The sequence below is a fragment of the Prunus avium genome, chromosome 4, assembly GCF_965620075.1.
Source record: "Prunus avium chromosome 4, drPruAviu1.hap1.1, whole genome shotgun sequence".
Lineage (NCBI taxonomy): Eukaryota > Viridiplantae > Streptophyta > Magnoliopsida > Rosales > Rosaceae > Prunus > Prunus avium.
In genome coordinates, this window is record NC_142287.1 from 22,121,195 (window position 1) to 22,136,762 (window position 15,568).

Here is a 15,568-nt window from a genome sequence, read left to right on the forward strand (position 1 = left end):
GAGATGGTTTGATGTATAACATAGTTTTTTGAATAAATTGTTTGATATTATTATATTTGTCAATTTATATGGTTTCTTCTTTTTGGTTTGTATCTCTGTGTCACAGCTGAAACTAATTGTACATGAAAATTAAACTAAATCTAGATGTCCACAAATATACTCCAATATATGCTTAATAGGTTTCTGTCATACACTTAATCTCTCTCATCAATGCTAGAGACCTCTACTAAAAATAACCAAAACTGACAAAATTAGATAGTCTGGGTCTGCCAAACCCAAAACCAAAAAGAAATTTCTTGTATTCTCACAGTTGCAAGGAGGAATTTAACTTCAACAATATATATATATATGAACATATATGTATGGCGTAAATCGGTTTCCTTGCCATTCAAAGGACATAAATCTTTCATAATTATACATGATGAATAAAATTGCACAGTCAAATAAAAATTCTTTGTTTCAGATAAAGCAAATATATGTTTCAAGCCCCTGACCATATGTTTTTTTTTTTTTTTTTGGTCTGAACCATGAGGTGGTCCTGGATGGGCCCCAACTATGGGTGGCACCTTTAAACCTTAACCACAACCCAGACTAATCCCCACTCACACCGGGCCGGCCCGTAAGGGGTAAAGTGTTGGCCAAAGTGGTGACTCCGTACGAGAGCAGGGATTGAACCCCTGACCTCTCTTAAGGAATGAGAGTGCCGAACCACTCACACCAACCACCTTGGTTTGACCATATGTTTCTTTCACTTTGAGACAAGTTGCACTATTCCAAATCCTCAAGGTGTTGATTAATTTCATAACAATTGATCAATGCATTTTTTTGCGTCATTAAATCCTTTCACTATAACCATAATCGGGGCATCGCAACAACCGATTTGTGTATGATCTTAAATTGCAAGCTTTTGAGGATTGCACAGTAGATCAATTATTTTAAGTAAACATGCCATAAATTTTATAAAAGAGGTGGTGATAGAAAACCAAAAGGTTAAAAAAAGAAAAAAGAAAAAAAAAGGGAGATATTTTGTGATATATATAAATCCTACACAATTTAATTTCTATAAACAAACCCAAAAAGAACCCAAAAAAGACAGCTAGTCCTATTAAATTTAATATTGATTCTTAAATTAATTTAATATCCTATTGAGTGTTTTGGGTTTTTTATTTATGAGGTTTTGGGGTTGGGCTCATTTTAAGATATGAATGGCAGTTTTGTAATTTATAGGAAAAACATACACATATATGACTTGCCAGCAAAACTATATATTTTTTTAAAGTACAAAGTTGTTATATCTGGTACTCGAGATGTAGGAAGAGAAAGGGCATCAATTGAGTGGTGATGCAGATGTGCAAGAAGCACCGTGGCATGGGTGTAAATATAACTTCATTTATAATCTGTAATTTTTTTTTTGGTACAAAAACATATGTGTATTTGTTTTTTTTACAATTTTTTTTTTATAAAATATATTTTGTGTCCTTAGATAACTTGGATCAAGTAAAAAATAGTCACAACTATCTGACAGTATTAGTACTAGTACTAATGCAATTTGGATTGGGTTTGGGCCATTCCAACTTTCTAATTATTTGTGTTGTGAAAAATATAAAAAATCATATTCCAACTAGTAGTTTTTTTTTTTTTTGGGTCAAAATTCCAACTAGTAGTTGGAAACCCTATTCCATGTTGTAGTCGGCTAGTAGATACACTAGTATATATATGCAAGGGCATGCCGTTTTACATTCACGCAAAATTTCAGTCAGCTCTTCGTTCCCTTTACAAAAATTTGATCAATCACTCGATCATTTTTCTGCTCTCTAATCCGCTCTCCTATTTGTTGTCTACTCATGGCTTTGGAAAAAAGTAGACTGATTTTCTTGGTTATGCTTGCTTTATGTGGTGTTTGTTTTGGTGCTGTGTATAGAGTTGGTGACTCTAGCGGGTGGTCTTCTGGAGGCCTTGTTGATTACAACGAGTGGACTTCAACAAAAGACTTCCATGTTGGCGACACACTCATATTTTCTTATAACAATCAATTTCACAACGTGATGCGAGTTACGAACCAAGATTATGAATCTTGCAACCCTACCTCCCCGATCGCAGTCTATACATCAGGATCTGACAACATCACCCTTGATGGGCCTGGCAACTTTTACTTTTTGTGTGGTGCTCCTGGTCATTGTCAAGCCGGACAAAGGGTTGAGATCACGGCTACCGTACCTACACCAGATGACTCATTTATAAGTCCAAGCCCGACACCTTACGGATCCTCTGACTCCGAAGAGAGGTCGTCAAGCTCAGCCATGCACTTCATTTTTCGAAACTTTAGTTGGGTGCTACCATGTTTGTATTATCTACTCTTTCGGGATTTGTGTTTTGGAGATGTGTAATATAGTTGGGATGTTAATGTTTTTCATTCAATTTATGCGGATTGGATCCATGGCTTGAATATATTGTTTAAAATTATATTTGTCAGTTTTTATTTGCCACTCTGTACATGATGAAAATTAAAATAAATCGCACCTGTGCAGAAATAAACTTCATTATATGCTCTCTTGGTTTCTGTCATACAAGTTCTCTCTCAGAGCAAACATTTGTCCGTTTACAAATATACTCTGTCTAGGTCTTCTTTGAGCATCAGTGGCACCTTTCCATAGGTTGAGCACCATACGCTCTTAATTGCAACAAGAAACATTTCCAAACATAACTAAAGAAACACTACTTCATGAGAAATATAACTTGCTTGCATGAAAAGAGAACTTATAATAAAAACTGCATATTGGAGCAATATCTTGTAAGTTGTTTTCTGGTTTCTAAAATTTAACATCACAATTAGGTACCCAATGGAAACTATGTGTTACTGCTCTCCCTGTTCCCCGATTTTACTATGCATTCCCTCACACAATCTAAACTTTTGATGCCCTTTAGAGATCTATACAATAAGAATGTCTAAACGGCCGAAATCAAAGCCTTGCCAACTTTCGAGAATCTATGCAAACTTTACCTGACTATCTCAGTTCTTCAATAACTCAGATCAGTTGAATTATACTAAAAGTATCAAAGATTCTGCTAACATATTCAAGCACTTTGGATTATTTAACATTCAATGTAATGGCAAGTTATCATTTTTTGTAAGAAATATATTGCTTCCCTAAGGATTAAAAGGCACAGAGAAAATCCAGATTATACACAGTTGGGACAACATAAAACATGAAATATTTATTTCATGATTAGAAATAAGAAAGCTTACCGAGTGGCGATCACCTTTGTGATGTTTACTTTTGTGCTTATCCCTTGTCTTCTTTTCTGAGGCACAATAGTATGTCAATATGATAAGTAATTTCCTATAAAGAGCCTCATCCTCTATAGGCAAAGAAATTGGTAACCACGGAAGTTTCTTGGATCATAATCCAATAGAAGACATTACTACATGGTAAGTCAAATAATATAATTTTTTTCTAGTTAACCTCCTAGTTTTTGTTTACTTTTTCAGTGTCAAAACAACTCGATCAAACAAAGTTTTTCCATACACCAAACAAAGGATGCGGCTAATAAACCCATGCTACTACTCTTAAGTGCATAGCAACTTGAAGCTTAATTTCTATCATTATTCAACTAGTAAGCCTGTACATGTCTGATAAAACCATACTGATGCAAATATGCCATTACCCTACTTGGACTGGTTATTGATATATAATTTCTCATTATTCAACCAGTAGGTATATGATGACAGCTTGAGGTCAAATCAAAGTGAATTTACTCTTAGACCCGATAAGTTGGATTCAATGAGTATCACAAAGTGATATTATCTAAGACCAGTAAACAATTGAAAATCCATCCTAAACTAGTGAAGAATATAAACTGATACAACATTTTTCACATAGTTCAAACTGATAACAAAATCTAAACCCAAAAAGTCATATAATTTCAAATGATGAAGTACGAGCCTCATGCTCATATGGAATTGATATACCTTTATCAGAATCGTGTTTCGAGTGCTTATGTGACCTTTTCTTGTCCTTTGACTTCTCCTTCTTATCACTCCTTCTGTTCTTCCGTTCCTCATCTTCTACAGGTCTATGCCTCTTACCTTTTCTCTCATATGTACTTCCACATTAGGAAAAAACAAAGAAACCATAAGAACAAACAACCATATACTCTTTTGGTGGCAAAAAGAAAAAAAATTGAAACAATGAATAATCAAATGGAACTAAACCCGCATTCCAGTATACTCCCTGAGCAATAAATTACACAAATTTAGTGGAAACCCACAAAAATTTGTCTGATTGATGACAATATATTAGGAAAATATAACAAATTCAAAATTTTCAACAAAGTCTGCAAGTAACCCACGTCTGAAAGCTATCTATTTGGCAACACTGAGACGTGAGATTAAACCATAACAACAAAAGCTATGAAAAAGAGAATGTTTTCTTCATCTGTTTCTTTACCTATCTCGATTTTTGCTTGATTTCTCAGCAACCAACCGGAGAGAAAGGAAAAACAAAAAAGGGAAGAGAGATTTGAGTACCTTCAGAATCTGAAGAAGTGCTCCTTTTCCTACTCTTCTTCTTCTCCTCGGATTTCCTGTCGCTTGCCATTTGTATGTATTGCAGACGAGAGAGAGAGAGAGAGAGAGAGAGAGAGCAAGGCAACCTAAGGCTAAGGGAAAGCCTGGCGTACGCGGGTAGCAGAACCGTTAATCGTTTGGATCGGACCCACAGGCCGTAGGATCGGGCCGACGTTTGGGCCGCAGATCATAACCGACCCATGGAAATTGATCCATAATTGCCGATTCAAAGACATTCGAATATTTTAAACGTATAGCCGAGCGGCTATACTCTTTAAATATATTCCAGACGAATACGAATTTGCACTCGCAGTCAACCCATTTTGCTTCTCCATCAACTCAAGCTTCGATTTGTTTTCTTTGGTTTCGGCTGCTTCGTCCTCCGAGTTCAGCAACGAAAAAAGACTCAACCTGCCTAACTACCGCCTAGCCGCCTAGCGCCCGCCTAGCTACCTCCTAGCGACCGCCTAGAGGCCTCGGGCTCGTCTAGAGACCGCCTAGCCGCCTCGCGCCTTCCTAGCGACAGCCTAGCCGCTTCGAGCCCGCCTAGCCACCTAGCCGCCCGCCTAGGCCCATTTTTTGAACACTGCGATTGATTGAAAGTCTGAAACAACAATGGCCTCTTTCAACGTCCTTTGGCTTCGGTTGCAGTCTCTGCTTTCTCAGCTGCTTCTGGTTTCATGTGTCCATGGCTCAAAATGCTTCTACCGATCCATCTGAAGGTACTACTAGCCATCTTTCAGGTATAGCATAAATACGTTATGTGATGTGTACGCAATGACTTAATTGAGAATGCAGTGACAGCGTTGATCTTAATATTCAAGCAATGGGACATGATTTGGGTACCTTAACAGCAAGCAGGCGGCACTGTTCAAAAGAATGATTTGGGAAGCAATGAACAAGGACTATGATAAATTAGCATTTGGAAATCCATAAATTTTATCATATGTGTGTTCACAAGGATTCGGTGCAATGCTAGGGGCTTTCTTAGTTTCTGTTTGTTCCATGGTTTCTTTTTATTTGTTGTCTATATTATTGGCTTTTGAGTCTTTAGATTGAAAATCATTGAGGTTATGTAGTTAATCATGATTATCAGCCCCTGCATTATTTGCCTCTTCATTCTCCTTAGCTCTGTGATTGTGCAGGAATTCTTCACTTTTAAAACTGACCCCGTTTCTTGTATTTGAGTTTATGTTTTCTGCATGTCATATGTGCATTGTGATCTGTAGCATAGGTTTGGAAGTCTCATCCAGCTTAGAGTTCTTGCCTAGTTCTGAGCTGTTATTTGAGTCACATATTGAATAACTGTGTTGAAAGTTTTCACATCAATCTTATTTGCATTTGACTTATTTTTTGATCTTTTGACTATTTGTGTATGTTTTACTGCCAGCATTGAGTCTTATGTATTGATCTCTATATGCAACTATAAAATTGGCAGGGAAAGAGTAGAAAACGAGCCAGAATGGCCAAGAAATCTGCTCCTGCTAAAAAGCCAGAAAAGGTTGTCAAAGTTTCTACTGTGATGGATACTAAGAATGTAAGTTAATAATAAACTGGTTTATGGGATTTTTGGTGCTTAAATTTTCCTGCAATGTTGATTGTCCTACTTGCAGAGGCTGAGTTCAAAAATCAACTATGAACCTTCGGATAATTTAAATGAAGAGCCTGTAAGCATCTTTTATATGTCTTATTTTAGAATCAATTTTGCTTTATTCATGCTTTGCAAATCCCATATTATGTTCTGTCAACATATCCAAGGTCTTGTTCACTGATGCACAGACTACAAGCGACTAAAAGCCAATCAAATCTAATGGCACGTTTAATTTCGATGGTCAAATGATGTCACTTGTTCAATATATTTTTTGTTTTCTTAATGTCTGGTTAGTGTGCAGACACCAAATTCCTGTCCAATGGAATAAAGGTATATCCAAGTCACACAAACTACTCCAGGATAGAATTTAATACATAAAAGAATAATCTTTGGAAGATGGTATATTATTATTAAGCATGGATTAAGACATGAAACTGTGATATCTGAAAATCAATCTGGTGGTTTACTAGAATGATTAGTTAACTAATTGGGCAGTTAATGGGGTAGTTATATGGTTCAAAGTTTTTTTGTTGTTGTCATTTTATGATGATTTTGCAATGTAGTTCCTAGTTAAAAATCTTGGTAGGTTTTAGAAAATGGAGGTATCTCTCTGCGAGTAATTGCCTGAACTTTAATAGATACCGAATTTGATTCATCTGATCTTTTTCTTCATGTGTAAAATCAGGGTTATGCACCTACATTTGAGGAATGCACAAAGTCTAATTGTGGCAGTCTTGGTGATATACAACTGTCAAATGAGAAGAACAGTCGTGATGATGAGTTTGAGCATGAAAGTAATGGTTACAGTGAAGAGGCTGAAGCCAGACAAGGCCAAGATGACGATTCATATGTTGCAAATGACAAATATAATGGATACAATTACGATGATGAATGCAATCATGATGAGGAATGCGATTTTGAAGAATTGACTTAAATAATCAACTTTTTTTTCTTGATTTAGATTATTTTTTCATGAACCAGTTGTATCATGTTACGATCAAAAGGTTAAGCTAGCGAGAGCAAGATACTTGGTATGACGGCCCTGAGCTATAATTTTGCATGTCTTCTTCTTCCTTAACTCAACACTGGCAACACCAACAGCCTTCCCAACTCGTAAAGCCTTGGCCTCAACCTCAACTTCCTCACCAGGGTAAGCAGAATCCAAGTATGAAACGTTGATCTCCACTGAAACTCCAAACCTGGGAGTTCCGACGATGAGGATTGCAGCTGACCCTATCAAATCCACAAGGGTTGCTGTGGCTCTCCACTATGCATAAAATTGCCTCCATTCAGCAAACGAGGGGGTACTTTGAAGGAGCAAACAATACGACCGGGTTCAAGGAGATCAACTTGAATGCCTTTCATGACAAAGGGCTCAAAGAACTTCTCTAGTAGCCCATCCATGGTGATTGCCATTACACCTTCTGTCTCCAAGAACTTCTTCACTACTGACTCCATACTTGTTTCCTCATTTCTCCAGAAGCCTGGCCATAAGAGAAACAACAAATAAAAGAGTCACATTTAACATCAAGGGTCCTAATACCCTTAGCCCAAGCCATTTGCAGACCTCTAAGGAGACTCCATAACTCAGCCTCTGAAGGAAACATGCATTTAAATTTAAACTCAAGGATTTTAAGCTACAACATACATGAATCAAACATTCAAAGAGGCGGAAGCGACTTTTAGATCTTATTAAGCCTAATGCTACCAAATTTCAAGTATCTTTCTAGGTCTAATCTCACTTATGCACAAAAGAAAAGGGAGGAAAGGATCAGACTTTCTTATCCTTGAAGCTCTCTTGGATGGTCTCCGAGTTTTCACCTTTGGAAAGACCTTCTTCCTTGTTGCTTGCTTCATAGAGTCTTCACAAGGTACCAAAGTAGATACCCTCTAGTTCATATACACAAACGTAGTGTAAGAGATGAAGAAGATGACCAAGAGGAGGTAAGGTGCTAGCCCTCTCCTCTTGGTGTCCGGTTCTAGCATGGTAGAGTGGAGATTTCTCTCCTCTCAAACCCACTCCAAAGTTTTGTCCAAAAAAAAAAACCCACTCCAAAGTTGGATTCTTCGAACCCTAGAAAGAAAACAATATAAGTGTGGCTTATATAAGCCAATACAAAAATGAAGCAAAACCACATCCTTGTATTTTAGCCATAGTGTTTCTTGGGATCATTTAACTTATGTTGTCATACAACACATGTTCTCTTGGGCTCATTTAATTCCAATTTTTTTAGATCTTGAAAATAGTTTGGAGTTCAATACCAAACAAGTTTATGATCGTAAAATCACTCTTTGAAAACTCATGTTTTTAACAAGAATCATAGCTTTTGAATTTACTTTTTAAGTAGGATACCAAACAGGGCTTAAAGCTCCCGAAATATTAAGGCTTATTTTATGATATGCCCCTTGAAGGTGTATTTGAGTCTCACTTTGCCCCTTGAAACTCATTGTGTCTCACTTTACTCCTTTTATCACACATATTTTTCTCACTTTGTCTAGATTCCAGCGAGGCCAACAATTTCTGGTCAAAATATTAATTAAAAATTAAAAACTCAATTAATATACATTATGTTTTAAATATTTAATCTTATTAAAATTGAGTTTTAAATTTTTAATTAATATTTCGACCAGAAATTGTTGGCCTCACCGGAATCAAGGCAGAGTGAGGCAAATATGTGTGGAAAAGGGAGTAAAGTGAGGCAAAATGAGTTTCAGGGTCAAGGACGGTTTCAGGCAAGTGGGCTAATATTTTTCTTGGCTTTGGGGACTCCAAGTAAAATAATAACAATAATAATATAATAACATTTACAATATTTCAAAACCAGAAAGTAACAAATAAAAGAAATAATAACATCTTAAAAAATTTTAAAAAAATCTAAAACGAACCTTTCCCCTTCTCTCAGAAATACTATGTAGCTAGAAGAAGCAATGCAAATCCAAACTACAAAGGGACCAAACCAGCCACTATTTAACCTCAAGCCTTGGAGTTTCAACTTCAAAACCACCTTAATTAGTTGATACTTGTAAAAATATTTAAAATAGAGCCAAAGAAGAGGGGTTTATAGTTTATTTTGGCAAAAAAGGAAAGGGGGTTTACGGCTACTAGGGAAAATAGAGCATGAAGAAATTATTAAATTTTCATGTTGGCAGACATTAAATATTTCCCTTGTTTGTTTTGATAGTAATTTATTATTACTACCATGTTCTTTGTTCCAAAAGCAGTCATAAATGTGTTTTTTTTAGTCAAAAGAGGTGAGCTAATATTAAACAAAAAAACAATCACAGGCCAGGAGACAGAGATTGTGGGCAAATATTTTTTGGAGTAGGATTAGCTTATAAAATTTGTACTAAGTTTAGTATTTTAAAAATTTTACACCGTACTAGAGCCCAGCCTAGCCTGTACATGGATCCGTTCTTATTCAGGGGGCAAAGTGAGACTCAAATACATTTTCAGGGGTATATAAAAAAAAAAGCCAAATATTAATATAGAGAGAGAAAATGGAATGGTAAAGTCAATAAAAAATTAATTACAATATATCATTATATTAAAAAATATATATATAAAAAATTAGTATGTTTAATTTTAGCCATTCATTGTACTCTAATCTAACGGTTGAAAACTTATGTCAAATAAAAGAAGGATAATTATCCTTGACAATTTGATATTTTGGCGTCCAAAATATCAAATAAGGCCTTGTTTCTTTATTGCCGATTCAAAGACATTTGAATATTTTAAAGGTATAGCCAAGCGGCTATACTCTTGACATATATTCCAGACGAACACGAAGCTTGCACTGGCAGAGTACAGAACTTGCACTCGCAGTCAAGCCATTTCGCTTCTCTATCAACTCAAGCTTCGATTTGTTTTCTTTGGTTTCAGCTACTTCATCCTCCGGGTTCGGCAACGAAAAAAGACCCAACCCGCCTAGCCGCCTTGTGCCTGCCTAGCAACCGCCTAGCCACCTCACGCCTTCCTAGTGACAGCCTAGCCGCCTCGAGCCCACCTAGCGACCGCCTAGCCACCTAGCCGCCCGCCTAGGCCGATTTTTCGAACACTGCGACAGACTGAAAGTCTGAAACAACAATGGCTTCTTTCAGCGTCCTTTGGCTTCTTTTGCAGTCTATGCTTTCTCAGCCGCTTCTGGTTTCATGCGTCCATGGCTCAAAATGCTGCTACCGATCCATCTGAAGGTACTAGCCATCTTTCAGGTGTAGCATAAATACGTTATGTGATGTGTACGCAATGATTGAATTGAGAATGCAGTGACAGCGTTGATCTCGATACTGAAGCAATGGGACATGCAGCCTATCAGTGGAGGAGAGCAATGCATTGGATTTGCCATTAATGGAAGCAAGTTTGAAAAGCCAGAGAATAATCCAGCCACATCAACAAACGAGGGGTGTTTCCAAATGAATTTGAGGCTTTAAGATATCTGGCCGTTTTGGATGAAGTTTTTCCAACCCCCTTCTCTGTTGTTTGGTTTATCGTGATAACAGAAGAAGTACTTGGAAAACAAAGGAAGAAGAAGACTGAAAAACAGAGAGAATATATTGAGAATTTCTGTATATTTTTCACTGAAATGAATATTACAATGCACAGTTTAGCTTATATACAATTGTAAGGACTGAAGGCTTAACTAACAGCCATGCTTAACAGATGCCAACACTAACACGTGAATAGCACGTGGGTATTCTAACAATACTAAACTAACTTGAGCTGAGGTGTTCATCTATCATTCCCCCTCAAATCCAGCTGGGTTCCCAAGCCGCAAATTACCACAATGCTTTGTGAAGATTGGACTGTGTAACCCTTTTGTAAATATGTCTGCAACCTGTTCATCTGTTGGAATATACTGCATGGAGAGATCTCTTCTTTGTACTCTTTCTCTAACAAAGTGAAAGTCTATATCAAGATGTTTGATCCGTGAGTGAAACACAGGATTAGAACTCAATGCTAGAGCAGAAAGGTTGTCACAATGTATAGTAGGAGGCTGAGGTAGAAACACTTTCAAATCAAGCAAAACTTGTCGAATCCAGGCCAAATCTGCTGCTGTATGAGCCAATGCTCTGTATTCTGCTTCGGTTGAACTCCGGGAGACTGAGTTCTGTTTCTTAGATTGCCAAGATATAGGATTATGACCTAAGAAAACCACAAAACCAGTGATAGATCGTCTAGTACTTATATCTGCTGCCCAATCCGCATCACTGTAAGCATTAAGTTCCCAAGCACCACTAGTAAAGGTAAGTCCATGATCCAAGGTACCTTGAAGATAGCGCAAAATCCTCTTAACTAACTGAAAATGAAACTCTGAAGGAGTTGTCATGAACTGACATACTGTGTTGACAGCATAAGAGATTTCAAGTATGGTAAATGTTAAATACTGTAATGCACCAACAATGCTTCTGTAGGTTGTAGGATCAGTCAAAGCATCACCTTCAGTCTGTAACAGTTGACCATGTGGTTTACAAGGGGTAGTACAAGGTCGGCATGAACTCAGACCAGCCTTAGCAAGCAAGTCTTTGGCATATTTAGCCTGGTTAATAAAGATATCTCCAGCTGTATTATAAGAAATCTGTAATCCTAAGAAATATTTCAACTTCCCCATATCTTTCATATCAAAAGCTAAGCTTAATTCATCAACAACTTCTTGCACCAAAGCTACCTTTGAACCAGTCAATATTATATCATCCACGTATAAGAGAAGGATCACAATATCTGAACCTAGATGCTTCACAAATAAGCTAGGGTCAGAGTGAGATGATTCAAAACCAATAGCTGGAAGATAACCTGTGAATTTGGCATTCCAAGCCCTTGGAGCTTGCTTAAGACCATAAAGAGACTTTCGTAACTTGCAAACATAATTGAGATATTTTGGATCCTCAAAACCTAGGGGCTGACGTATATAGACTTCTTCCTCAAGATCACCATGTAAAAATGCGTTCTTAACATCAAGTTGACGGAGCGACCATCGATTCATTGCTGCAATACTTAATATCAACCTTACTGTGGTGTGTCTGACCACAGGGCTAAAAGTTTCACTGAAATCCAGTCCAGGAGCTTGGCTGAAGCCTTGGGCAACTAATCTTGCCTTATATCTAGCCAAAGTACCATATGAGTTTTTCTTAATTCTATATACCCATCGACAACCAACAATATTTTTATGAACTGGCATAGGAACTAACTCCCAAGTACCCTGAGCATGTAATGCCTCAATTTCGTCCTTCATAGCTTGAATCCAATGAACAGATTGAGAAGCAACCTTATAAGTGCCTGGTTCAGCAGCATCATGTAGAACAGGAAGAGTGGTATGATAGCACTGATAATCTTCAAACTGTTTAGACTTAACGATACCTGCCTTTGATCTAGTCTGCATAGCATGAGTGTTAAAAGAAGGAGACACAGAACTAGAGATAGAAGGGGAGGCAGGCAAGAGGACTTGGAGTTGCTGATCATTAATCACAGATAATACTGAATCACTGGAAGACAAGGCAGGATTCTCAGTAGATTCTAAAGATGAAATAGAAACATTCTGTGAAGTATGATTTTGTGAAGAAACGTGTTGAGGAGATATAGAACCAGATATATCACTAGGATTTAAGACTTGCACACATGGAGGAAGTGAAATACAAATAGGTAAAGGCTGAGTCTTGGAAGAGCATGAAACTGGAATTGAATATGCTGAGATAGAATGAGACTTAAAAGGAAAAATAGTTTCATCATGAATGACATGTCTGGAAACAATAAACCTTGCGGTGGATCTATTGTAACAAATGACCCCTTTATAACCTTGAGAATATCCCATAAAAACACATTGAGCTGTTCGTGGCTGAAGCTTATGTTCATTATAAGGTCTGAGATATGGGTAAACCGCAGTACCAAAAATCCTAAGAGATTTAATATCAGGAGTCTTGCCATACAAGCTTTGAAAAGGAGATTGATATCTTAAAACTGAACTAGGCATAAGATTGATGAGATAAGCAGCATGAGCAACTGAATGAAACCAGAACTTATCAGGAAGAGCAGCAGCAACTAGTAAAGTAAGAGCAGTTTCGATAATATGGCGATTCTTCCTCTCTGCCAAACCATTTTGCTGAGGGGTGTATGGACAAGAAAGCTGATGAATTATCCCTTTTGAATCCAAAAAAGAAGAAAATTGCCTACTAATGAACTCACCACCCCCATCACTTTGAAAATACTGAATAGGAGCCTTAAACTGATTAGTGACAAGAGCATAGAACTTGAGAAATTCTTCAAACACTCCAGATTTATTAAACAGTGGATAAAGCCACAAGTAACCAGTACACTCATCAATGAAACTGACATAGTATCTAAAACCATCTATAGATTTATGTCGAGAAGGACCCATACATCACTGTGAATCCGTTGAAAAGGAACACTAGACTTAACATGATCCTTAGGAAAAGAAAGCTTGTGCATTTTACCATGTAAACAAGCGGTACATAGTGCTTGAGAAGTATCAGCAGAAACAGATAAAGCAGAATCTTGAAGCATTCTTTGCACAACGGTATTTGTTGGATGCCCTAACCTTTGATGCCAGATAGAGACGTTGACATGTTGTCCAAGATATGCAACTGGAGCTGAAGAAATAGAAGAAACACCTCGAGATCTTTGAGAAGCAGCAAGAGGAATAGGATATAAACCGTGATTACTCTTGCCTTGAAGAAGAATTGCCTTGGTTATCTTGTCCTGTATATAAAAGCCAGAGACGTCAAATGTGATAAAACAATTATTGTCTTTACACAGTTGATGGACGGATAATAGATTTGCTTTAAGCTTAGGAACATGCAAAACAGATGGAAGATACAGTGAAGGAGATTGGGCACAAGAGATAGTAGCAGTGCCAAGATTCTGAATAGTCAAACCTGCCCCATTGCCAACAGTGACATTCTCATCAACATTACAAGGAGTCACATGATCCAATTGAGAAGAATTGCCAACCATATGATGGGAAGCACCACTGTCTGCAATCCAGACTTGCTCAGGAGAGAAAGAAGTCTGAGCAGTCATAGCATTCAGAGAAGAAGGAGGTGCTTGGCCCTGAAATGAGTAGTTTGACCTGTGGAAACAGTCAAGTGCGCCATGCCCACGTTTTCCACAGATTTGGCATTCAACAACACTAGAAGTAGAAGAGGAGGAATTGGCATGACGAAAATAGCAATTAGCGGCTGTATGTCCACGCTTGCTGCAAATTTGACACTCAGGCACCACATGAGATCGATAGGAATTAGAACCCCCATGAAAACCAGAAGGACTACCACCCCGAAACTGAGAGGAGACATGGCGACCACCATTAAACCTTCCACGACCAGAGGTTTGTGCAGAAAAACCTCGAGAACCAGAGGCACGAGAAAAAGAATTCTGCTGACCACCAAACGACTGAACATGTGGTAAAGGCTGAGAAGGTGTACGTAAAATACCTTGTCCTGAAGACACAGAGGAACCTTGAGCACAAGATGAATTAGTCGCATATAAAGCAGTATGATGAACAATACGAGCCTCAGCAGTTTGTTCAGCAGCGAGAAGCTGGGCTCTGAAATCCTTGAGAGACAATGGAGTATCTCGTGCGATCAAGACAATCTTAATTATGTCATATTCGGGTGGTAATCCATTCAAAGCATTAATGATGAAATCATCATCACAAATCTTGATACCAGCAGCATTCAGTTGATCTCGAAGATGTTTGAGACGAAGCAAAAATCGCTCGATAGAATCTCCACCTTTCTGTGCAGTTTGCAACTCAGTTTTGAGATGGTTGATCCGAGCGCGAGAAACTGAAGCATAGCGATCAGAGAGGTTGATCCAAGCATCGCGAGCTGTTTTGCATCCAATGACGTATTCAAGCGCCTCGTCAGACAGAGAAGCAATGAGTAAACTCAAAAGTGCCTTATCAGTACGAATCCACTCCTTATAAGCAGTGGTAAGCTCAGAAGTGTCGCCTTCCTCATCAACAATGGCGAATTGAGGAGGTGAAACCGAAGAACCATCGAAATGCCCAAAAAGCTCGTATCCTTGAAGCACAGATTCGATCTGATAACTCCACTTCAAGAAGTTATCATCAGCAAGAAGAATCGTAAGGAGGCCAAGAAGACTCTCAATTTTGGGAAAAGAAGAAGCCATGAAGAAATTAGGGTTTTTAGAAATTTTGGATTCGAAGAAATTGGAGAAAGCCGAGAAATCGGAGAAATCTTAGAAAGCTGAGAAAGGAGGAATTGCAGAGAGAGAAGAACAAGAGAGACGAAGGAAGCTGAGAGACGGAAGCGGAATATTAGATCTTGATCACCACCATGGGCTCTGATACCATGATAACAGAAGAAGTACTTGGAAAACAAAGGAAGAAGAAGACTGAAAAACAGAGAGAATATATTGAGAATTTCTGTATATTTTTCAC

General features: G+C 37.8%; 2 protein-coding genes, 1 long non-coding RNA gene and 1 pseudogene across 3 annotated transcripts; 1 reads left to right on the forward strand and 3 right to left on the reverse strand.

Moving 5' to 3' along the window:
• Positions 1–2,565: 2,565 nt before the first annotated feature.
• On the reverse strand, positions 2,566–4,636 carry LOC148295031 (uncharacterized). The gene is made up of 3 exons (XR_015835111.1): positions 4,529–4,636; positions 3,971–4,104; positions 2,566–3,303 (listed from the first exon to the last, which is right to left on the reverse strand). It is a non-coding gene; the product is annotated as an uncharacterized LOC148295031 (long non-coding RNA).
• Positions 4,637–5,413: 777 nt separating this feature from the next.
• Positions 5,414–7,092, forward strand: LOC148295032 (uncharacterized). Its single transcript, XM_088251571.1, has 4 exons — positions 5,414–5,485; positions 6,006–6,104; positions 6,181–6,234; positions 6,844–7,092. Exons 1-4 carry the CDS (start codon positions 5,447–5,449, stop codon positions 7,090–7,092), a joined length of 441 nt encoding a protein of 146 aa, XP_088107697.1. The 5' UTR covers positions 5,414–5,446.
• Positions 7,093–7,155: 63 nt separating this feature from the next.
• Positions 7,156–7,625, reverse strand: LOC110747334 (uncharacterized; annotated as a pseudogene).
• A 6,070-nt stretch (positions 7,626–13,695) lies between these two features.
• Positions 13,696–15,550, reverse strand: LOC148295033 (uncharacterized). Its single transcript, XM_088251620.1, has 2 exons — positions 14,043–15,550; positions 13,696–13,866 (listed from the first exon to the last, which is right to left on the reverse strand). Exons 1-2 carry the CDS (start codon positions 15,295–15,297, stop codon positions 13,826–13,828), a joined length of 1,296 nt encoding a protein of 431 aa, XP_088107746.1. The 5' UTR covers positions 15,298–15,550; the 3' UTR covers positions 13,696–13,825.
• Positions 15,551–15,568: the final 18 nt, after the last annotated feature.

What these genes read in the sequence shown, in the direction of transcription:
- LOC148295033 (XM_088251620.1), bottom strand. Translation starts at nt 15,297, where the DNA reads ATGGCTTCTTCTTTTCCCAAAATTGAGAGTCTTCTTGGCCTCCTTACG. An exon ending in CACTGTTGGCAATGGGGCAG is followed by an intron (nt 13,867 to 14,042) that starts GTTTGACTATTC and finishes TTTTATATACAG; the next exon opens with GACAAGATAACCAAGGCAAT.
- LOC148295032 (XM_088251571.1), top strand. Translation starts at nt 5,447, where the DNA reads ATGATTTGGGAAGCAATGAACAAGGACTATGATAAATTA. An exon ending in CTGTGATGGATACTAAGAAT is followed by an intron (nt 6,105 to 6,180) that starts GTAAGTTAATAA and finishes TCCTACTTGCAG; the next exon opens with AGGCTGAGTTCAAAAATCAA. An exon ending in ATAATTTAAATGAAGAGCCT is followed by an intron (nt 6,235 to 6,843) that starts GTAAGCATCTTT and finishes GTGTAAAATCAG; the next exon opens with GGTTATGCACCTACATTTGA.